Consider the following 23,595-nt stretch of genomic DNA (forward strand, 5'->3'; position numbering starts at 1 on the left):
TTTATTCTTTGAAATCTACCTATTCTTTATTTTTGTTGTTGTTTTTTGATTTTTTGAAACAGAGTCTTGCTGTGTCACCCAGGCTGGAGCATAGTTGTGCGATCTTGGCTCACTGCAGCATCAGCGTCCTGGCTCAAGCGATCCTTGCACCTCAAACCCCCTGTAGCTGGGACTTCAGGTGTGCGCCACCATGACCAACTAATTTTTGTATTTTTTGTAGAGAAGAGTTTTGTCAGGTTGCCTAGGCTAGTCTCAAACTCCTGGACTCAAGTTTTCTGCCTGCTTTGGCTTCCCAAAGTGCTTGGATTACAGGTGTGAGTCACCACACCTGGCTTCTACCTAGTCTTTAAAACTCAGCTGAAATGCTTGTCTGTGAACCTTCCTTATACTGGTTGGAAGCCATCTCTTCCTTGAACCACTAAAGCTTCTTGTTTTGTCTCATAGGTCATTTATTATATAATGCTCTGTGTTGGTATTATTAATTTATGTATCCTTGGCTCTTACTGGGTCAATCTCTTTGAGAGCAAATAGTGACATATCTTCTTTTTGTACCTTGTATGGGAGCTAAGCACAGTATATTTTTTCTTTTTGTGTTTTTAATATTTGATAGTAGTCAAGCTTGCAATAAGCACAGTGTTTTTACATATAGCAAATGTTTCATTGATATTTGTTGGATGCACAGAGTAGGGTAGAATTTTTAATTTTGTCCTTTTTCTACTTTCTATAACTTTTTCATTTGAGTTGATACAATGATAATGGTGGTATATTCATAAGAAGGCTTATTGTCTTAGATTGAATCATTTTATGGTCTATATATCTCTCATTCAACAGTATTTTATATTTTCAAGAGTAGCATTTAGTACTTAGCCTACATTAGTGCTGCTGAGGTGGTTAATTTTATGAGTTCATAATGACATCTGTTCAGGGTTGCTGCTTTGTCCCTAAAACCCCAGAAGCCCTCATGCTGTGGGATGACTGTGGGTGCCTACATTCAGTCCAGTCCCCTATTATAAAATAACGACTGGGCACAGTGACTTATACCTGTATTCCCAGCACTTTGGAACACTGGGACAGAGGATCACTTGAGCCTAGGAGTTAAAGGCTGCAGTGAGCTATAATTGTGCCACTGTACAATTATAGCCTGGGTGACAGAGCAGAACCCTATCTTTTTTATTTTATTTATTTATTTTTTTGAGACAGAGTTTTGCTCTTGTCGCCCAGGCTGGAGTACAATGGCACGATCTCGGCTCACTGCAACCTCTGCCTCCCAGGTTCAAGCAATTCTCCTGCCTCAGCCTCCCAAGTAGCTGTGATTACAGGCATGCGCCACCATGCCCAGATAATTTTTGTATTTTTAGTAGATTCGGGGTTTCTCCATGTTGAGGCTGGTCTCGAACTCCTGACCTCAGGTGATTCGCCCACCCTGGCCTCCCAAAGTGCTGGGTTTATAGGCGTGAGCCACGGCGCTCGGCCAGAACCCTATCTTAAAAAAAAAAAAACCCATGCGATCTCAGCACAAAGGTGTTCTGAGTAGACATGTCAGTAAACCGTACACTCATTTGAATGCCTAGTGCTAAGAAGACAAAGATACCTAGGCCAATGGTCGTGTCCCCAGGGAGCTCAGATTCCAGTACATTCATTCAATCCGTTGGGGAAGCTGAGAAGGTCTAACACAAATGTGAAAGGTGAGAAGGACTTCTTTTAAACAGTTTCATGAAAACTACATTCACTGAGTTAGTATACTTACGTGTGAAAAGTTTATAGGGCTTCTTTTGGCATGAAAACAAGAAAAACTCAGGGTTTCAAAATGCCTCTATATCCTTGGGGGAATGAGTGATGATTTTGTTACCTAATCATGGAAGTGAAAAAGAAGTGCTATGCAAATTGGTGTTGGGCATGTAATTACAGAGGAGTTGCATCTGAGCTCACCCATGTGTGTTCTCCTTGGCATCTGTTCCTAGGGCCAAATTAGCAAACATGCCTTCAAAGGTATGGGGTTTGATGTTTTTGTGGAGGGTGTAACAGTTGAATGGTGGACATTGCTTAATATTGGCTATTACAGCAGTATGAATCTCTTTATGTTGGCTTGCTATTGTATTTTCAGACAATTTGGAAAGAGAGTGAGTTGTTTTATTGAATCAAATTTATTCTGATTGGGAAAAATAGTAATGTAAATAATCTTTTGCAGCCTCCATTGATTCATTTTGTTCTGTAACAGACCTTAGGCTTATAGTCTGTCAAAATGTACAAGGGAGCAACTGTATTTGAGATGCTGTATTTAATTTAAATGTCAACCTTGCAGCCAAACTAATCCATTTCTTTGGACTCTTTTCCTTGGTTAATTTTAGAACTGAGTGGAGGTTAAAAACATAGGAAAGTTAGGTTGGGCACGGTGGCTCACGGCTGTAATCCCAGCACTTTGGGAGGCTGAGGTGGGTGGATCACTTGAGGTCAGGAGTTTGAGACCAACCTGGCTTAACATGGTGAAACCCTGTTTCTACGAAAAATACAAAAATTTGATTATGCCACTGCACTCAGCCTGGGGCACAGAGGGAGACTCCCATCTCAAAAAAAAAAAAAATTAGCTGGGCATGGTGGCGCGTGCCAGCTACTTGAGAGGTTCAGGTGGGAGAATCACTTGAACCTGGGAGGCAGAGGTTGCAGTGAGCTGAGATCGCGCCACTTCACTCCAACCTGGGTGACAGTGAGACCCTACCTCAAAAAAAAATTATATATATGTGTGTGTGTATATATATGTATATATATTTATATATGTACATATGAAAGTTAATAAATCAGGGAAGTTAGCCAGTAGGAAATGATAATATACAAGGGAATGAGTAAGAGGAACTATGGGAAGTGGTATTTTTCCATACCATAAAAGGCATGGTTTGATTTTTTTTTTTTTTTCCCTGATATGGAGTTTGCTTTCGTTGCCCAGGCTAGAGTGCATGGCGTGATCTCGGCTTACTGCAACCTCTGCCTCTCCAGTCCAAGCCATTCTCTTGCCTTAACCTCCCAAGTAGCTGGGATTACAGGCACCTGCCACCACGCCCAGCTCGTGTTTTGTATTTTTAGTAGAGACAGGTGAAGGGGTGGCCTGCCCCTCCACACCTGTGGGTGTTTCTCATTAGGTGGAACAAGAGACTTGAGAAGAGAAATAAGACACAGAGACAAAGTATAGAGAAAGAAAAGCGGGGCCCAGGGGACCGGCGCTCAGCTTACAGAGGACCCACACCAGCACCAGTCTCTGAGTTCTCTTAGTATTTATTGATAATTATCTTTACCATCAAAAAGATAAGGGAGTGGCAGGACAATAGGATCATTTTAGGGAGAAAATCAGCAGTAAGACATATAGATAAAGATCTCTGTGACATGAATAAGTTCAAAAGAAAATGCTGTGCCTTGAGATGCATATGCAAACATCTCCATAAACCTTTTAGCAGTATTGCTCCAGCAAATCCCACCTTATTCCTAAAGGCGGTTTTCTCTTTGCTCAGTAAACAAAGCACACAATGGGTTTTACACGGAGATGTTCCATTGCCCAGGGACGGGCAGGAGACAAATGTTTTTCTCTTACTAGAGATTAAGAGAATGGTGATGACCTTTAACCACAAGCAGCCTTTAGGCACTTGTTTAACAAAGCACATTCTGTACAGCCCAAAATCCTTTAAACCTTAAGTCACCACAGCACATGTCTCTTACTTGGGGGTAGGGTCACAGATTAACAGCATCTCAAATACAGAACCAAATGGAGTCTCTTAAATCTACTTCTTTCTATATAGACACAGTAACAGGCTGACCTCTCTTTTCCCCATAGACGGGGTTTCACCATATTGGCCAGGCTCGTCTTGAACTCCTGACCTCAGGTGATCCACCCGCCTTGGCCTTCCAAAGTGCTGGGATTACAGGCATGAGCCACCACACTCGGCATATGTTTTAAGACAGGAATTTGGGCTGGAAATGGAGGTCTCTGTTGTTTGAAAGGCCTCCCTCCAGCAAGTCAGTCATGTTGAAAAACACCTTATCCACATGAGCATGGAAGGAGGCCTAACTAGGATCGTTTTTTCTTTTCTTTTCTTTTTTTTCTTTTTTTTTTCTGGGATGGAGTCTTACTCTGTCACTCAGGCTGGAGGGCAGTGGCATAATCTCGGCTCACTGCAATGTTAACTCCCAGGTTCAAGCAATTCTTTTGCCTTAGCCTCCCGAGTATCTGGGACTACAGGCACGCGCCACCATGCCCGGCTAATTTTTGTATTTTTAGTAGAGACGGGGTTTCACCATGTTGGCCAGGCTGGTCTCAAACTCCTGACCTTGTGATCCACCTGCCTCAGCTTCCCAAAGTGCTGGGATTACAGGCGTGAACCACCACACCTGGCCTGGGATCCTTTTTCTAATACAGTTTTCAGGAAACCCATTTTAATACTCTTCTGCTTTTGGGGAATGAAGGGAATTGCTCCCTTCTCACCATCACTGGCTTTCCCCCACACCACCAGGTGGACTTAAGCCGCTCCAGTCCTTCCAAGTAGCCACCAATTGCTGATTATCACTAAGATTCTAATAGCCACTGTGCTAGGACACATTTGTAGTATCATGAGCTTTCAGCCAGTTTGGTAGATAAATTATCTTGGAAGCAATTTTATGAGTTCATGTTTTCATTTTCCTTAATGTGATTCTTCCAGTTTTAAAAGATGTTACACATAATTAGTGCATGAATTACTGCAGTGGTAGAGATGAGGTAGGAGGTTTCTGTTCTCTGCTCTCCCCACTCTGTCATTTTTTGGAACATTTCAGATCTTTCTCAAAGCCCCTAAGTATATTTCGAGATTACTCTTCTCTTCGTCCCTGCCCCCCGCAATCCAGCTTTTCCCAATTCTGGGAAGAACTGGGAAGAGAAGACACTTATTATTCTTACTTTCATCAGTGCTAGAGGGAATGCTGGAAATTTGTAAAGTGGGGTGGCATAGTAAATAATATGGGTAGATGTGTGTGGAGCAAGGGAAATAAATGTATGAAAAATAATAAAAATATCCCTTCAAAAGGACTGTCCATCTGTAAGGAAGCTAGCTGAAGCTGTTAGCTCCTTTAGTGTCTGCCTCAGCTTTGGAGCCTTCTGCCAGTGGTTGAGCGAAGCAGTGATTAAGAGCCTTGCCTTTTCTGCCCAGTACTACATTCCCCTGAGTGGCTGTCTTTGCTCCCAAGCTCTCTGTTGGACAGGCTTTGTCAGGTCTGCATTGTGGTCTGATGGTTCCTCCTGCCCAGTCCTGCTCTTTCTGCACTTCTTCCAGAAGTTACTTACTATTAAACTTTTTTCATTCTGAATTCTGTTTAGCATCTGCTTCCTGGAGAATCTAATCTGCAACACAGTTCTTACATAAAACACCCTATTTCCTTCATTTTACTGGTTTTACCTCAGACTTTGCGTATCATGTCATAGGAGTATAAATGAGGTGCCTGCCTCTGTGTGTATGTTTTCTTTGTAGAAAATTTAGGGACAACAGATAAACACAAAGAAGACATTTTTAAAATTATTAATAATATTCTCACTAGAAGTAACTGCTGATAATGGCTTATTTTGGCAAACTTCATTTATTTAAGATGGAGTCTTTCTCCGTCGCCCAGGCTGGAGTGCAGTGGAGCGACCTCAGCTCACTGCAACCTCTGCTTCCTGGATTCAAGTGATTCTCCTGCCTCAGTCTCCTGAGTAGCTGGGATTACAGGCACATGCCACCACACCACATGCCACCACACCCGACTAATTTTTGTGTTTTTAGTAGACATGGGGTTTCATCATGCTGGCCATGCTGGTCTCAAACTCCTAACCTCAGGTGATCCACCTGCCTTGGCCTCCCAAAGTTCTGGGATTACAGGCATGAGCCACTGCACCCAGCCAGTATTTTGACAAACTTTAGAGAAATGCGTGAGTATTCAGCTCAGTAAATTTTTTACAAACAAAAAACATCTGTGTAACCAGTGCCCAATCAGGAAACAGAACTTTACTAGTACCTCAGATACCTTACTTGTAACAGCATAAATTTTGCCTCATTTTGAACTTAATATCATTGTAATCATGCAGTATATATTCTTCTTTTTTTTTTTCTACGAGACAGGGTCTCACTCTGTTGCCCAGGCTGGAGTCCAGTGGTGTGATCATGGCTTCCTGTAGCCTCGAACCCTTGGGCTCAAGCAATCCTCCTGTTCAGCCTCCTGGGTAGCTGGGACCACAGATGTGTGCCACCACACCCGGTTAATTATTTTTTTGTAGAGATGGTGCCTCACTTTGTTGCCCAGGCTGGTCTCAAATTCCTGACCTCAAATGATCCTCCTGCTTTGGCTTACTAAAGCGTTGGGATTATAGGGATGAGCCACTGTGCTTGCCCATTCTTCTGTGTTCTGTTTTTTGTTTTTGTTTTTGAGATGGAGTCTCGCTGTATTGTCTAGACTGGAGTGCAGTTGCCCAATCTTGGCTAACTGCAACCTCTGCCTCCCAGGTTCAAGTGATTCTCCTGCCTCATCCTCCCAAGTAACTGGGATTACAGGCACGTGCGCCACCAAGCCTGGCTAAGTTTTGGTTTTTTGTTTGTTTGTTTGTTTGTTGAGACAATCTCACTCTATTGCCCAGGCTGGAGTGCACTGGAGTGATCTCAGCTCATTGCAACCTCCGCCTTCCGGGTTCAAGTGATTCTCATGCCTTTACCTCCCTAGAAGCTGGGACTACAGGCATACACCACCATGCCCGGCTAGTTTTTGCATTTTTAGTAGAGATGGAGTATCACCATGTTGACCAGGCTGGTCTTAAACTCCTGACCTCAGATGATCCACCTACCTCGTCCTCCCAAAGTGCTGGGATTACAGGTGTGAGCCACTGCGCCTGGCCTAATTTTTGTATTTTTTAGTAGAGACAGGGTTTCACCATGCTGGCCAGGCTGGTCTTGATCTCCTGACCTCAGGTAATCCGCCTGCCTCGGCCTCCCAAAGTGTTGGGATTACAGGCGTAGGCCACCGTATCTGGCCTTTTATCTTCTTTTGCTTAACGTTATGTTTGGGAGATTTATTTATATGTATGTAACCTGTGGTTCTTTCCTCTATAATATTTCATGGCAAATGTACCACAATTTGTCTGTTCTGTTGTTGATAGACATTCATGTTCTAGTTTTTTACTGCCTGGATCTCTTATGATATTTTCTATTGTAAATATTGCCTTGTATTTGGTATTTTAGCAAGTGAAGCCTATTCTTGGAACATTTACTGTCTTCTTTCTTTTTGTTTGTTTGTTTGTTTGTTTGTTTTGAGACAGAGTCTTGCTCTGTGGCCCAGGCTGGAGTGCAATGGCATGATCTCGGCTCACTGCAACCTCTGTCTCCCAGGTTCAAGTGATTCTCCTGCCTCAGTCTCCTGAGTAGCTGGGATTACAGGCACGCTCCACTACACCTGGCTAATTTTTGTATTTTTAGTAGAGACGGGGTTTCACCATGTTGCCCACATTGGTCTCAAACTCCTGACCTAAGGTGATCTGCCCGCCTCAGAATCCCAAAGTGCTGGGATTACAGGCATTAGCCAGTGCACCCAACCAAGAATTACTATATTTTGTAAATGGAAGTAACCACTACTAAAAACAGAATGCTATAAATAGAATGATGTCTTTTGTTTCTGGCAAAGTTAACTCGGGGTCAATGCCGCAGTTGCAGGCACTGCTGGCGAGTATTCTCGGGGCAAACAGGAAAAAGGTTAAGTGACTCATCTTGCATAAAAGCTTAGAAAAACTGTTCTTTCTTTTCTTTCTTTCTTTTTTTTTTTTTTTGAGTTGGAGGTTCGCTCTTGTTGCCCAGGCTGGAGTGCAGTGGCACGATCTCAACTCACTGCAAATCTGCCTCCCAAGTTCAAGTGATTCTCCTGCCTCAGCCTCCTGAGTAACTGGGATTACAGGCATGTGCCACTCTGCCCGGCTAATTTTGAATTTTTAGTAGAGACGGGGTTTCTCCATGTTGGTCAGGCTGGTCTCAAACTTCTGACTTCAGGCGATCTGCCCGCCTTGGCCTCCCAGAGTGCTGGGAATGTGAGCCACCGTGCCTGCGAAAAACTGTTATTTCTTTCTTTTTTTTTTTTTTTTGAGACGGAGTCTTGCTCTGCCACCCAGGCTGGAGTGCAGTGGCCAGATCTCAGCTCACTGCAAGCTCCGCCTCCCGGGTTCACGCCATTCTCCTGTCTCAGCCTCCCGAGTAGCTGGGACTACAGGCGCCCGCCTCATCGCCCGGCTAGTTTTTTTTTGTATTTTTTAGTAGAGACGGGGTTTCACCGTATTAGCCAGGATGGTCTCGATCTCCTGACCTCGTGATCCACCCGTCTCGGCCTCCCAAAGTGCTGGGATTACAGGCTTGAGCCACCGCGCCCGGCCAAAACTGTTATTTCTTAACCCATATTCTCAGAATGTTATCTTTGTAGGACCCAGAGTTAGTTTTTCCTTCAAAGTTTGAAGTCTTAGATCATTGTTACTGGCCAAGGAGGCTAGTTGCTCTTCCCTTTGCTGTCAGTCAGATCCTTGAGTTAGAGGAATTGTTGGAGAACAAGTTTTCTGGTTTATGGTTATACCAGAACTTGGCTTCCACTCTGGTTTTCAGTGAAGAGAAAAAATGTAATCAGAAGCCTTTGGGTGTGGGCTTGGTATTTGAGCTGTACCTGTCGAATTAAGGTGGCTCACAACTGGTGTTGGAAAGTGCTGAAGAGCAAATTTCTTTTTTTTTTTTTTTTTTGAGGCGGAGTCTCGCTCTGTCGCCCGGACTGGAGTGCAGTGGCCAGATCTCAGCTCACTGCAAGCTCCGCCTCCCGGGTTTACGCCATTCTCCTGCCTCAGCCTCCCGAGTAGCTGGGACTACAGGCGCCCGCCACCTCGCCCGGCTAGTTTTTGTATTTTTAGTAGAGACGGGGTTTCACCGTGTTAGCCAGGATGGTCTCGATCTCCTGACCTCGTGATCCGCCCGTCTCGGCCTCCCAAAGTGCTGGGATTACAGGCTTGAGCCACCGCGCCCGGCCAGCAAATTTCATACTGAGAGTGGAAACGAAATTATGAAGAGCTTAGATGTGCATGCCTGAATTGTTTTTGAGCTGCTTTCAGTGCGATGCTGATATTTGTGTTTTACCTATTACAGCTTATTTGTGTTTTACCTATTACAGCTGTTGAGTGGAATGTCATGGCCAGCTCCTCAGACAGTGAAGATGACAGTTTCATGGCTGTGGACCAGGAAGAAACTGTGCTGGAAGGGACAATGGAGCAAGATGAGGAGCCCCACCCACTATTGGAGGCTGACGAGACTAGACATAATAGGTCCATGTCGGAGCTGCCAGAAGAGGTTTTGGAGTATATCCTGTCCTTTCTCTCACCATATCAGGAGCACAAAACTGCGGCCCTTGTCTGCAAACAGTGGTATCGACTTATCAAAGGTACTGTGGATAGGAGAAAGGTTTATTTATTGATTTCAAATTTCATTGATTTATTTTTAGACTCCAAATTTAGTTTTTTTCCTCCCTTAAATGTATTATGGTTATAAAATCTGGTATTAGACAATACTACATTTTCTTTTTTTTCTTACCCTGGTTAGTTTAATGAACAACTTTAATACTAAAGTATCTAATCCCATTTGCATTTTTTAAAATGAGGATTCTTTTTAAAAGCTTCATATTCTTAGAGTTGATCTGGTTAATCGTATTGTTCTTTTTTTTGTTTTGTTTTTGAGACAGAGTCTCGCTCTGTCGCCCAGGGTGGAATGCAGTGGCGCAATCTCGGCTCACTGCAAGCTCCCCCTCCCGGGTTCACGCCATTCTCCTGCCTCAGCCTCTAGAGTAGCTGGGTCTACAGGCGCCCGTTACCACGCCCGGCTAGTTTTTTGTATTTTTAGTAGAGATGGGGTTTCACTGTGACAGCCAGGATGGTCTCGATCTCCTGATCCATCCACCTCGGCCTCCCAAGTGAGTTAATAGTATTGTTCTTGAATGGGCAAAATAGAAATGGATATGGGATAATAGTAATAGCCAATGTGAACATAGCTTTTATCATGTGTCAAGCACTATTGTAACTACTTTACATTCACATAGCAAACTATGACTAGAACATACTGCAAATTGTTGTTGTTGTTTTTTTTTTTTTTTGAGATGGAGCTTGCTCTGTGGCCCAGGCTGGAGTGCAGTGGCCGGATCTCAGCTCACTGCAAGCTCTGCCTCGTGGGTTTACACGATTCTCCTGCCTCAGCCTCCCGAGTAGCTGGGACTACAGGCACCCGCCACCTCGCCTGGCTAGTTTTTTGTATTTTTTAGTAGAAACGGGGTCTCACCGAGTTAGCCAGGATGGTCTCAATCTCCTGACCTCTTGATCCACCCGTCTCGGCCTCCCAAAGTGCTGGGATTACAGGCTTGAGCCACCGCGCCCGGCCAACATACTGCATTTTATAGATGACAGAACTGAGTGAGGCACAGTTAACTTATTTACATGAGTAGTAAATACAGGATTAAAGATTCACATTCAGGCAATCTGGCTTTAGAGTCCATGCTCTGATTAAGGCTACATATTGTCTCTGAGTAGCTACTTTTAGCAACTGTGCTTTCTTGAAAGCATTTGTCACCTGATTTTATCTCTAAACAGCAAAGACCCTATGTACATCTTTTACTTTGTAAAATATGTTTCTTGGCCGGGTGCATTGGCTCACGCCTGTAATCCCAGCACTTTGTGAGGCTGACACAGCGGATCATCTGAGATCAGGAGTTCGAGACAAGCCAGGCCGACAAGGTGAAACCCTGTCTCTACTGAAAATACAAAAATTAGCTGGACGTGGTGGTGGGTGCCTATAATCCCAGCTACTGGGGAGGCTGAGGCAGGAGAATTGCTTGAACCCAGGAAGTGGAGGTTGCAGTGAGCCAAGATCATGCCACTGGATTCCAGCCTGGGCGACAGAGCAAGATTCTGGTCCTTTTTTCATCCTTTTCCTAATCAAGATTTCAGCTTTTTGCTAAATGTTTAGGTTGCTAGACATGCTGTATTTTTAATTAGCAGAAAGCAGTTAGTGGCTTCATTTCATCTTAAGGAGAAAGGGCCCACTTTTTGTTTGAAGATGATCAATCAAGTTGAGTAATTTTTGATCAAGCGAGGGTTGTCTCGATGTGTTCTTTCCTGGGGGAACAAGGCAACCAGAGATATAACAGAGAACAATCTTTAGATCAGAATCAATCAGTTTTAAAATGTTTTCCTTGCATCAAGGTGGTTCTCATGGGGAGGGGAGTCCTTGTCAACTCCCAAAATCCACCTAGAGGGCTAACAGCCAGCTATATTGAAACTACTCTGTGGGCCCTGTGCTTATTTGATTATAACTGCTAATACTGGCACACACAGCCTGCTTCTATATTCTGAGTTGACGAGCTCTTCAGGAGAGATTGGCTCCCTGCACTGTGGAAATACATGCTTTCACTTCTCAAATAAAGGGAGGAAAGCCACAGGTAAGGGACTGTGATTTAATCAAATTTATGAATTTATCCTAGGCTTTTTTTGGCAGACTTATTTTGGTTTTCTTTTCTTTTTTCTTTTCTCTCTTGTCCCTATCCTATCCTATCCTTTTCTTTTCTTTTCTTTCTTTTTTTATTTTATTTTTATTTTTATTTATTTATTTTTTTGAGACGGAGTCTCACTCTGTCGCCCAGGCTGGAGTGCAGTGGCCGGATCTCAGCTCACTGCAAGCTCCACCTCCCGGGTTTCCGCCATTCTTCTGCCTCAGCCTCCCGATTAGCTGGGACTACAGGCGCCCGCCTCGTCGCCCGGCTAGTTTTTTGTATTTTTAAGTAGAGACAGGGTTTCACCGTGTTAGCCAGGATGGTCTCGATCTCCTGACCTCGTGATCCGCCCGTCTTGGCCTCCCAAAGTGCTGGGATTACAGGCGTGAGCCACCGTGCCCGGCCTTGACCCGTTTTTTGATTGGGTTGTTTGTTTATTAATGTTGTTGAGTTTTTTTGTTTGTATGTTTGTTTGTTTGTTTTGAGATGGAGTCCTGCTCTATTGCCTAGACTGGAGTGCAGTGGCACAATACTGGCTCACTGCAACCTCCGCCTTCTGGGTTCAAGCGATTTCTGGGTAATTTTTGTATTTTTAGCAGAGACAGGGTTTCACTATGTTGGCCAGGCTGGTCTCAAACTCCTGATGTCAAGTGATTCACCTGCCTTATCCTCCCAAAGTGCTAGGATTACAGACATTAGCCGCCACGCCCGGCCCTAATATTGTTGAGTTTTAAGAGTTCTTTGGATATTCTATATAACCGTCTTTTATCAGATATGTCTTTTGCAAATATTTTCTCTCAGTCTGTGGCTTATCTTCTCATTCCCTTGACAGTAGTTTTCACAGAGTAGAAACTTTTAGTTTTAATGAATTCTGGCTTATCAATTATTTTGAGTAGGGGATAAGATCTTGCTTTGTCACCCACGCTGGAATCTAGTGGTGTGATCAGGGCTCACTGCAGCCTCGACCTCCCAGGCTCACGTGATCCTCCAACTTTAGCTTCCCAAGTAGCTGGCACTACAAGCACATGCCACCACACCCGGCTAATTTTTTTTCTTTTTTTTCAGATGGAGTCTCACTTCGTCACCCAGGCTGGAGTGCAGTAGTGCAATCTCGGCTCATTGCAACCTCCACCTCCTGGGTTCAAGCAACTCTCCTGCCTCCACCTCCCATGTAGCTGGGATTACAGGTGCATGCTACTACAACCGGCTAATTTTTGTTTTTAGTAGAGACGGATTTTACCCGGTTGACCAGGCTGGTCTCAAACTCCTGACTTTAAGTGATCACCCACCTCGGTCAGCCTCCCAAAGTGCTGGGATTACAGGTGTGAGCCACTGACCCGGCCATACCTGGCTAATGTTTTAAAAAATACTTTGTTGAGACAGGGTCTCCCTGTGTTGCCCAGGCTGGTCTTGAGCTCCTGGGCTCAAGTTATCCTCACACCTCGGCCTCCCAAAGTGTTGGGATTACAGGCGTGAGCTACCACGCCTGGCCATTCTTTCTTTCATGGATCATGTCTTTGGTGTTGTGTCTAAAAAGTCATCCCCAAACTCAAGGTCATCTAGATTGTCTCCTGTTATCTTCAAGGAGTTTTATGTTTTACATTTAGGACCGTGATTCATTTTTAGTTCGTTTTCATGAAAGATGTCTATATTCATTTTCTTGCATGTAGATTTTAATTTGTGTCACTTTTGGAAAAGGCTTTTTTTTTTTTCTTTAAGAGATGGAGTTGGCCAGACGCGGTGGCTCACACCTGTAATCCCAGCACTTTGGGAGGCCGAGGCGGGTGGATCACAAGGTCAAGAGATTGAGACCATCCTGACCAACATGGTGAAACCCCATCTGTATTAAAAATACAAAAAAAAATTAGCTGGGCGTGGTGGTGCGTGCCTGTAATCCCAGCTACTCGGAAGGCGGAGGCAGGAGAACCGCTTGAACCCGGGAGTTGGAGGTTGCAGTAAGCCGAGATCGCACCACAGCACTCCAGCCTAGGTGACAGAGTGAGACTCCGTCTCAAAAAAAAAAAGGGGGGGGGGAGGGGTCTCCCCGCCAGGCATGGTGGCTCACGCCTGTAATCCCAGCATTTTGGGAGGCCGAGGTGGGCAGATCACTTGAGATCAGGAGTTTGAGACCAGCCTGGCCAACATGGTGAAACCCAGTCTCTACTAAAAATGCAAAATTAGCTGAGTGTCGTGGCACACGCCTGTAATCTCAGCTACTTGGGAACCTGAGGCAGGAGAATCATTTGAACATGGGAGGTGGAGGTTGCAGTGAGCTGACATTGTGCCACTGCATTCCAGCCTGGGCAACAGAGTGAGACTCCTTCTCAAAAAAAAAAAAAAAGAAAAAGAAAAAACACACAGAGGTGGGGTCTCCCAGCCTGAGAACATGGTCAACCCCCATCTCTACAAAAAGAAAAAAAAAAACAGAAATTAGCTGGGTGTGGTGGTGTGTGCCTGTAGTCCCAGCTACTCAGAGGCTGAGATTGCTCAGAAAGCAGAGGTTGCAGTGAATGGAGACCGTGCCACTGTACTCCATGCTAGGTGACAGAGTGAGACCCAGGCTCAAAAAAAAAAAAAAAAGAGAGAGAGATGGGGTCTCACTGTGTTTCCCAGGCTGAAATTCAATGGCTGTTCATAGGTGGGATCATTGTGCACTACAACCTTGTACTCCTGGGCTCAAGCGATCCTCCTGCGTTAGCTGCTCATGTAGCTAGGACCACAGGCATACACCACTGAGCCTGGCAAAAGGCTGTCTTTTCTGCATTGTATTACTTTTGCTTCTTTGTCAAAGATCAGTGAAGGTTGGACAATAGTGGCTAACACCTGTAATTCTAACACTTTGAGAGGCTGAGATGGGAGGATCGCTTGAGCTCAGGAGTTAGAGACCAGCCTAGACAATATAGTGAGACCCCACCTCTATTAAAAAAAAATCAGGCCAGGCACGGTGGCTCAAGCCTATAATCCCAGCACTTTGGGAGGCCAAGACAGGCGGATCACGAGGTCAGGAGATCGAGACCATCCTGGCGAACACAGTGAAACCCCGTCTCTACTAAAAAATACAAAAAACTAGCCAGGCGAGGTGGCGGACGCCTGTAGTCCCAGCTACTCGGGAGGCTGAGGCAGGAGAATGGCGTAAACCCAGGAGGCGGAGCTTGCAGTGAGCTGAGATCCGGCCACTGCACTCCAGCCTGGGTGACAGAGCGAGACTCCGTCTCAAAAAAAAAAAAAAAAAAAAATCAGTGGACTATATTTGTTTGGGTCTATTTCTTAGCTCTCTGTTCTGTTCCATTGATCTATTTGTCTATTATTTGCAAATAACACACTGTCTTGATTACTGTAGCTTTTATAGTAAGTCTTGAAGTCAGGTTGTATCAGTCTTCTGACTTTGTTCTTCTCCTTCCATGTTTTCTTGGCTATTCTGGATCTTGTGCTTCTCCACATAAACTTTAGAATCAGTTTGTCAATATTCATGAAATAATTTGCTGGGGTTTTGACTAGGATTGCATTGAATCTATAGATCAAGTTGGGAAGAACTGACATCTTGACAATATTGAGTCTTCTTATCCTATCCATGAACATGGACTATCTCTTTCTTTAGTTCTTTGATTCCTTTCATCATAGTTTTATGGGTTTCTTCATACAGATTTTGTATGTATTTTGTTATATTTATATCTAAGTATTTCATTTTTTGGTGTGAATGTATATGGTATTATGTGTTTTAATTTCTAATTCTACTTGTTCATTGTTGTATGCTAACCTTGTATCCTGCAACCTTGCTTATTAGCTCTAGAAACAAGACAGCTTTCTTTCCTCTCCATTGTTATTTGTCTGTCTTTTTTTTTGTTAGTTTTTTAAGAGACAGGGTCTCACTGTCTTGCCCAGGCTGGAGTGCAGTGGCATGGCATGATCATAGGCATGATCGCTGCTGCCTTGAACTCCTGGGCACAAGTGGTCCTCCCTCCTCTGCCTCCCAAGTAGGACTACAGGTGCAGACCACCATGCCTGACTAATTTTAAAGTTTTTTGCAGAGAAACGGGGTCTTACTGTGTTGCCCAGGCTGGTCTCAAACTCTTGGCTTCAAGCTATCCTTCTGCTTTGGCCTCCTAAAGCACTGGGATTACAGGTGTGAGCCACTGTGCCTGGCCTCTCATCTTTTAAAAAACTTTTCCTGGTTGGATGCAGTAGCTCACGCCTGTAATCCCAACACTTTGGGAGGCCGAGGTGGGTGGATCACCTGAGGTGGGGAGTTTGAGACCAGCCTGGCCACCATGGTGAAACCCTATCTCTACTAAAAATAACAAAATTAGCTGGGCGTGGTGATGCATGTCTGTAATCCCAGCTACACAGGAGGCTGAGGCAGGAGAATCACTTGAACCCCGGGAGGCAGAGGTTGCAGTGAGCCACTATACTCCAGCCTAGGCAACAGAGCGAGACTCTGTCTCAAAAAAAAAAAAAAAAACTTTCTTGAGTTATGTATTTCATAATCCATTTTAGCCAGACATGATGGTGCTCGCCTGTAGTCCCTGCTACCCAGGAGGTGGAGGTAGGAGTATTGCGTGAGCCTGGGAGGCAGAGGTTGCACTGAGCCAAAGTCATGCCACTCCAGCCTGGGTAACAGAGTAAGACCCTGTCTAAAGAAAAAAAATAAATAAACAAAACATAATCAATTGTAAGCTAATTATTATCTCTATATTTAAGACAGAGAATGCTTTATTACAGTTTCCAACTATAGATACTTACTGAACACCTGTTATATTCCAGACATTGTTTTATCATATTCTTTCATAAGGCTAAATTATCCCCTAACACCTTTGCTTTGGAGCAAATAAGATCAATGATTTTAATATGTTGCTTTATGAGATAATATAACATAAAAGGGACTAGAGTTACAGTGTGAGCTAATTTTGTAATTTTTAATGTCACTTAACCTCCCTGGACTTTGATAAACCGAAAGGATTGCCTTTCAGTTTTAAAAAATTTCCTTCCTTTGAATGAAAATCAGATAAATTTGGAACTCCTCAAAGAAACTTGTCTTATAGGCCAGGCGTGGTGGCTCATGCCTGTAATCCCAGCACTTTGGAAGGCCGAGGTGGGTAGATCACAAGGTCAGGAGTTCAAGACCAGCCTGACCAATATGGTGAAACCCCGTCTCTACTAAAAGAAAATTATTCGGGTGTGGTGGCGGGTGCGTGTAATCCCAGCTACTTGGGAGGCTGAAGCAGGAGAATCGCTTGAACCCGGGAGGCAGAGGTTGCAGTGAGCCGAGATCACGCCACTGCACTCCAGCCTGGGTGACAGAGTGAGACTGCCTCTCAAAAAAAAAAAGAAACTTGTTTTATAAAAATGATAAAAACAGGTAATAGACACAGTTTTAATAATTTGATGGATAAGTTAAGTGTCTGGACTGAAGGATTTGCTCTTTCTGTCTTAGGTGTAGCCCATCAGTGTTATCATGGTTTCATGAAGGCTGTCCAGGAAGGAAACATTCAGTGGGAGAGCCGTACCTATCCTTATCCTGGAACCCCAATCACTCAGCGCTTCTCGCACAGTAAGTATTTACTGTGAAAGCAGATTCCACCCTGCCTGTGGTCATATTTCCAGAAACTTCTTTGGAGGCATGTTTTTTTGTTTGCTTTGTTTTTGAGACAAGGTCTCACTCTATCGCCGAAGCTGGAGTGCAGTGGCATAATCACAGCTCACTACTAGCCTCCACCTCCCCAGGCTCAGGTGATCCTCCCACCTCAGCCTCCTGAGTATCAGGACCACTGATAGTAGATAGTGCTGGGGCACGTCTGGTTAACTTTTGTATTTTTTGTAGAGATGGGGTTTCACCATGTTGCCCAGGCTAGTCTTGAACTGAGCTCAAGCAATATGTCTGCCTTGGCCTCCCAAAGGGCTGGAATTACATACGTGAGCCACTGCACTCGGCCACAGCATGCATTTTATCTGACTTTTAATTAATTATTTATTTATTTTGAAACGGAGTCTCACTCTGTCACCAGACTGTGATATGGTGGCGTGATCATGTGTCACTGCAGCCTCGACCTCCTGGGTTCAGGTAGTCCTTCTGCCTCAGCCTTTTGAGTAGCTGGGCCCACAGGTATGTGCCACCACGCCTAGCTAATTTTTAAAAAATTATCTGTAGAGATGGGGTCTCACCGTATTGCCAGGCTTGTCTTGAACTGCTGGGCTCAAGCAATCCTCCCACCTTGGCCTCCCAAAATGTTGGGATTACAAGTGTGAGCCACTGTGCCTGGCCATTATCTGACTTTTTAATGAAGAGAATGTAAAATGAGAGTTTATATTAATTTTATAACCCGAATTAGGGAAAAGTGTCAGCCTAAATATATTGTAGGCAGTTTGTTAATAATTTATATTCTGCTTTTTTTTTTTTTTTTTTTGAGACAGATAGAGTGCAGTGGTACAATCTTGTCTCACCACAACCTCCACCTCTCGAGTTCAAGCGGTTCTCCTGCCTCAGCCTCCCGAGTAGCTGGGACTACAGGCGTGTGCCACCACACCCAGCTGATTTTTATATTTTTAGTAGAGATGGGGTTTCGCCATGTTCGCCAGGCTGGTCTCGAACTCCTGACCTCACGTGATCCACCCACCTTGGCCTCCCAAAGTGCTGGGATTACAGGCATGAGCCACTGTACCCAGCCCTCTGCTTTTTCTTTTTTCCTTTTCTTTTTTTTTTTTTTGAGACAGAGTCTCGCTCTGCCCCCAGGCTGGAGTGCAGTGGCCGGATCTCAGCTCACTGCAAGCTCCGCCTCCTGGGTTCACGCCATTCTCCTGCCTCAGCCTCCCGAGTAGCTGGGACTACAGGCGCCCGCCACCTCGCGCAGCTAATTTTTTTGTATTTTTAGTAGAGACGGGGTTTCACCGTGTTAGCCAGGATGGTTTCGATCTCCTGACCTCGTGATCCGCCCGTCTCGGCCTCCCAAAGTGCTGGGATTACAGGCTTGAGCCACCGCGCCCGGCCGCCCTCTGCTTTTTCATTGGATTTTTCTCTACTCCAAAGTGGTCAAGGTGTTATGGTTAGAATTTTAAACATCTCACATTATCTAAGAGGAAAACAAAGGAAAGCTGTACATGAGCGTATTTCTAAGATCTTGCTTAGAGAGTAGTCAGGTTTTAGTACTAGATCATATAATGACTATTTTAACATAGTATATGTTCAGCAAAGACAAAATTTAAATGGACTCCTACAAAAATTTTGAATGTGACAAGTATCGATTGTAAAATACAAATTTGGGCTGGGTTTGGTGGCTCATGCCTGTAATCCCAGCACTTTAGTATGCTGAGGTGGGCAGATCACCTGAGGTCAGGAGTTCGAGACCAGCCTGGCCAACATGGCGAAACCCTGTCCACTAAAAATACAAAAAAAAAATAGCCGGCCGTAGTGCCACGTGCCTGTAATCCCAGCTACTTGGGAGGCTGAGACAGGAGAATTGCTTGAACCTGGGAGGCTGAGGTTGCAGTGAGCCAAGATTGCACCATTTACAGCCTGGGCAACACTAGCGAAACTCCGTCTCAGGGACAGAAAAAAAAAACAAATTTGGCCAGGCCTTGTGGCTCACACCTCTAATCTCAGCACTTTGGGAGGCCGAGGCAGGCAGATCACCTGAGGTCAGGAGTTCGAGAACAGCATGGCCAACATGGTGCAACTCCGTCTCTCCTAAAAATATAAAAAATTAGCCAGACGTGGTGGCAGGCACCTGTAATCCCAGCTACTCAGGAGGCTGAGGCAGGAGAATCCCTTGAACCCAGGAGGCAGAGGTTGCAGTGAGCCAAGATCATGCCATTGTACTCCAGCCTAGGCAGCAAAAGCGAAACTCTGTCTCAAAAAAAAAAGATCTTCTTTCTTTTCTTCTCTCTTCATGTGAACGTGGAATAAAGACCATTAATAACCACCTCTAAAACTGGGGACAGTATCTCCTCCTATGGCATTTGGAAATCTGTAAGAAATCTGTAAAGTCGTTGCTTACTGTCTTGACTGAAAAGCAGTGTAAGCATGAAGTAGGCAAGGGGCAGGGATGCACAGCATCCTGTAGTACATAGGACAGTCCTATAAATAAAAAATTATCCTGCCCCAAATGACAAGAGCTCCTGTTGGGAAATACTGCAAGTCTGAAGCGTGCAACTAGCCTTCCATTCTTCCACCAGCAAGCTTCAGCATTAGTGTGCTGCATGTAGTTTTCATTCTGCCTGCCTTTCAAGGACCTGGCTTGCCTTTTCAGCCTGACTCACTGCTGCATCCTTAGGTAGCCAGACTTCAGCCACATGAACCTCCTTGTTATGTCTTAACCTTACCTATTAGCCCTTCCCTTTTTTTCTTTTTTTAATTAGTTTTTGAAAATTTTAATGGTGTTTTGCCATGTTGTCCAGGCTGGTCTCGAACCCCTGAGCTCAAGCAATCTGCCTGCCTGATATGGTTTGGCTCTGTGTTCCCATCCAGATATCATCTCCTCCAATGGTAATCCATCCCCATGTATCAAGGGAGTGACCTGGTGGGAGACAACTGGATCATGGGGGTGGTTTCCTCCATGCTGTTCTTGTGATAGTGAAGGAATTCTCATGAGATCCGATGGTTTAAAAGTGGCAGTTTCAGCTGGGTGCTGTGGCTCATGCCTGTAATCCCAGCACTTTGGGAGGCTGAGGAGGGCGGATCACTTGAGGTCAGGAGTTTGAAACCAGCTTGGCCAACATGATGAAACCCTGTCTCTACTAAAAATACAAAAATTAGCTGGGTGTGGTGGCAGGTGCCTGTAGTCCCAGGTACTTGGGAGGCTGAGGCAGGAGAGTTGCTTGAACCCCAGTGGCGGAGGTTGCAGTGAGCTGAGATTGCACCACTGCACTACAGCCTCGGCAACAGAGCGAGACTCTGTTTAGGAAAAAAAAAAAGTGGCAGTTTCCCCTGTGCTCTTTCTCCTGCTGCCTTGTAAGAAGGTGCTTGATTCTCCTTTGCCTTCTTCCCATAAATGTAAGTTTCATGAGGCCTTGCCAACCATGTGGAACTGTGAGTCAGTTAAACCTCTTTCCTTTTTAAATTACCCAGTCTTGGATAGTTCTTTATAGCAGTGTGAAAATGGACTAATACACTACCTCAGTCTTGCTAAGTGGCTAGATTACAGGCGTGAGCTACCACACCCGGCCTGCCCTTCTTAATTGACTGAAAGTGTCCTGTTCTCTAAAAGTCATCTCAAAGATAAAATCAAAAGCCACATTATTTTACCAACTTCTCTCAGATTCCTCACCATAGATATTAAGCTCTTTTCTTCCTCTCTGCTTCCCTAATATACTGTTCTTACCTTCCTCCATTATTTATTACCATCTGTCTTTTGCTGTTATTACCTGTGTGAGAGAGGCTGCATGCTAAAAAGGAAAGACCTTTGGATGTGAGAAGCAAGTTTCTTGGCTTGTCTGACCCACAGTTTCTTTGCCTGAAAAATGGATATGACAAATTGTTTGTACCATAGATTGCTGAGAAATGCATTTAAGAAAACACTTGTCAAAATATGTTTTAAGGTCGAGGCAGGAGAATTACTTGAGCCCAGCTGTTTGAGACCAATTTGGGCAACATCTCTATTTAAAATTAAAATATATGTATATATTTTAAGCTGTAAAAAGGTAGGATGATGATGATGTCTCTCCCACAAGATTGTTGTCTACTTGAAGATAGACAGGCTATAGCCGGGTGCAGTGGCTCACGCCTGTAATTCCAGCACTTTGGGAGGCCGAGGCAGGCAGATCACAAGGTCAAGAGTGCGAGATCAGCCTGACCAATATGGTGAAACCCCGTCTCTACTAAAAATACAAAAATTAGCTGGGAGTGGTGGCAGACGTCTGTCGTCTCACTTACTCGGGAGGCTGAGGCAGGGGAATCACTTGAACCCGGGAGGCGGAGGTTGTAGTGAGTTGAGATCAGGCCACTGCACTCCAGCCTGGGAGACAGAGCAACACTCTGTCTCAAAAAAAAAAAAAAAAAAAAAGAAGATAGGCTCCATGTCTTAGACATTTTTGTGCTGTTTCTTTTTTCTTATTTTTTAGATGGGATCTCACTCTGTCACTCAGGCACCCAGGCTGGAGTGAAGTGGCATGGTCTCGGCTCACTGCAACCTCTGCCTCCCAGATTTAAGCAATTCTCTTGCCTCAGCCTCCCGAGTAGCTGGGATTACTGGTGTCTGCCACCACGCCCAGCTAATTTTTGTATTTGTAGTAGAGATGGGGTTTCGCCCTATTGCCCAGGCTGGTCTCAAACTCCTGGGCTCAAGCAATCTGTCTGTCTCAGCCTCCCAAAGTGCTGGGATTGCAGGTGTGAGCCTTCATGCCAAGCCCTCTTGTACCATTTCACGACACCTTTTTCATAGTTGATATCTAATAAATTTGATATCAATACATTTTGATACCTAATAATTTTTGTGGACTTAAGTGCAACAAAGGTATGCACAGTACAGCGTCTTTCCTATGGAAAAGTCTGGGACAAAAAAGGCAGGTGAAGTAAAAAGGCCTATTCTAGGGCCAGGTGCAGTGGCTCACCCCTGTAATCCCAACACTTTGGGAGGCCTAGGCAGGTGGATCACTTCAGGCCAGGAGTTGGAGACCAGCCTAGCCAACATGGTGAAACCCTATCTCCACTAAACATACAAAAATTAGCTGGGCGTGGTGTTGCATGCCTGTAATCCCAGCTACTTGGGAGGCTGAGGCAGGAGAATCACTTGAACCTGGGAGGCGGAGGTTGCAGTGAGCCAAGATTATGCCACTACACTCCAGCCTGGGCGACAGAACAAGACTCTGTCTCAAAAAAAAAAAAAGAAATTAAAGACCAATTCTACCCTTTTGATGAATGTGTGCATAGCTAATCATGCAAGCTTTAATTAATGTAGAATGTCCTTTTCAGATTGATGTAGGGGTCTCCTGAGTCCCCAACATCATGCTTTGAAAAATGTTTCAGTGTTGTAGGCGTCACATATAGTCAGGTAGTTCCATACACAATGCTCATCATGCTCCTGCAGGAGCCAGCAGGCCCAGACTAGATAACCACCCTTGCTTCTTCCATAGTTACGTAATTAGAGACCTTATCAAATATGTTCTGGCTTGTAGGTGTGAGACACATGGCAGCATAGTCTCTTTAAGCATGGGATAAATGCCTCAGGATCTTTCCCTGGAGACAGGTGAAGAAACAAAAGAGAATTTGACGTCTGAAAATACTAAAGCTTATCATTCATTTAGTGAGCATTTATTGAATGCTCCATACACCATGGAAAAGCTGAAACTACTGGAAGATCTTGCACTTGAGATGATTATAGAATAGCGCAGAAGTATTCAGAACTGTGAAGAACTGTTTGCTTGCTCTGTGTGTAATTAAATTGTGACCATTTGACTTGTATTTTAATAGGGATGATTAGTATGTATCTTGTAAACTAAGCCCATTTCAGAAAACTTGAAGAGATTTACCAGTTGGAATAGACATTCTCAGTATTATTTCTTAGCCTAGTATTCATACTGTACTGTGAGCTGTAACTGTATAGCACATTCTAATGGTCTAGATGTTCTGAAAGGAGAATGTTCTGTTTGGGTGGAGAACTTGTGAAAAGAGAAATTACTACTGGAGTACTGGGAGTTGCTCAAATTCTTTTTCCTAAAAGGTTCATTTGAACCTGCCCACCCCTCCAGATCAATATATAGGTGTCTTAAATAAAACACAGGCAATAAGTAAAGTTCAGTAGGCTAGGGTGCTTAAAATAGTTGAGAGTGGTGGGGCGTGGTGGCTCACACCTGTAATCCCAGCACTTTGGGAGGCCGAGGCGGGTGGATCACGAGGTCAAGAGATTGAGACCATCCTGGCCATCATGGTGAAACTCGTCTCTACCAAAAATACAAATATTAGCTGGGTGTGGTAGTGTGCGCCTGTAGTCCCAGCTACTCGGGAGGCTGAGGCAGGAAAGTCGCTTGAATCCAGGAGGTAGAGGTTGCAGTGAGCCGAGATCCTGCCACTGCACTCCAGTCTGGGCGACAGAGTGAGACTCCATCTCAAAAAATAATAATAATAATTAAGCATAT

At 44.5% G+C, this 23,595-nt stretch overlaps 1 protein-coding gene across 4 annotated transcripts in view; it reads left to right on the forward strand.

Annotated features, from left to right (window-relative positions):
- Nucleotides 1-23,595, forward strand: part of FBXO42 (F-box protein 42) — a 101,469-nt gene that overhangs the window by 25,264 nt on the left and 52,610 nt on the right. For 2 of the 4 annotated variants that reach the window (XM_033228231.1, XM_033228232.1), the window contains 2 exons: nucleotides 9,172-9,438; nucleotides 16,964-17,080. In XM_033228231.1, the coding sequence (XP_033084122.1) occupies nucleotides 9,189-9,438; nucleotides 16,964-17,080 (367 nt within the window). In that variant the 5' untranslated portion in view covers nucleotides 9,172-9,188. Of the gene's footprint in view, nucleotides 1-6,189; nucleotides 6,212-9,171; nucleotides 9,439-16,963; nucleotides 17,081-23,595 lie in introns of those variants that run through there. The other 2 variants (XM_033228233.1, XM_033228234.1) reach the window with 2 other exon arrangements.

This window comes from Trachypithecus francoisi, unplaced genomic scaffold (genome assembly GCF_009764315.1).
Source record: "Trachypithecus francoisi isolate TF-2019V2 unplaced genomic scaffold, Tfra_2.0 Lachesis_group12, whole genome shotgun sequence".
NCBI classification, from domain to species: domain Eukaryota; kingdom Metazoa; phylum Chordata; class Mammalia; order Primates; family Cercopithecidae; genus Trachypithecus; species Trachypithecus francoisi.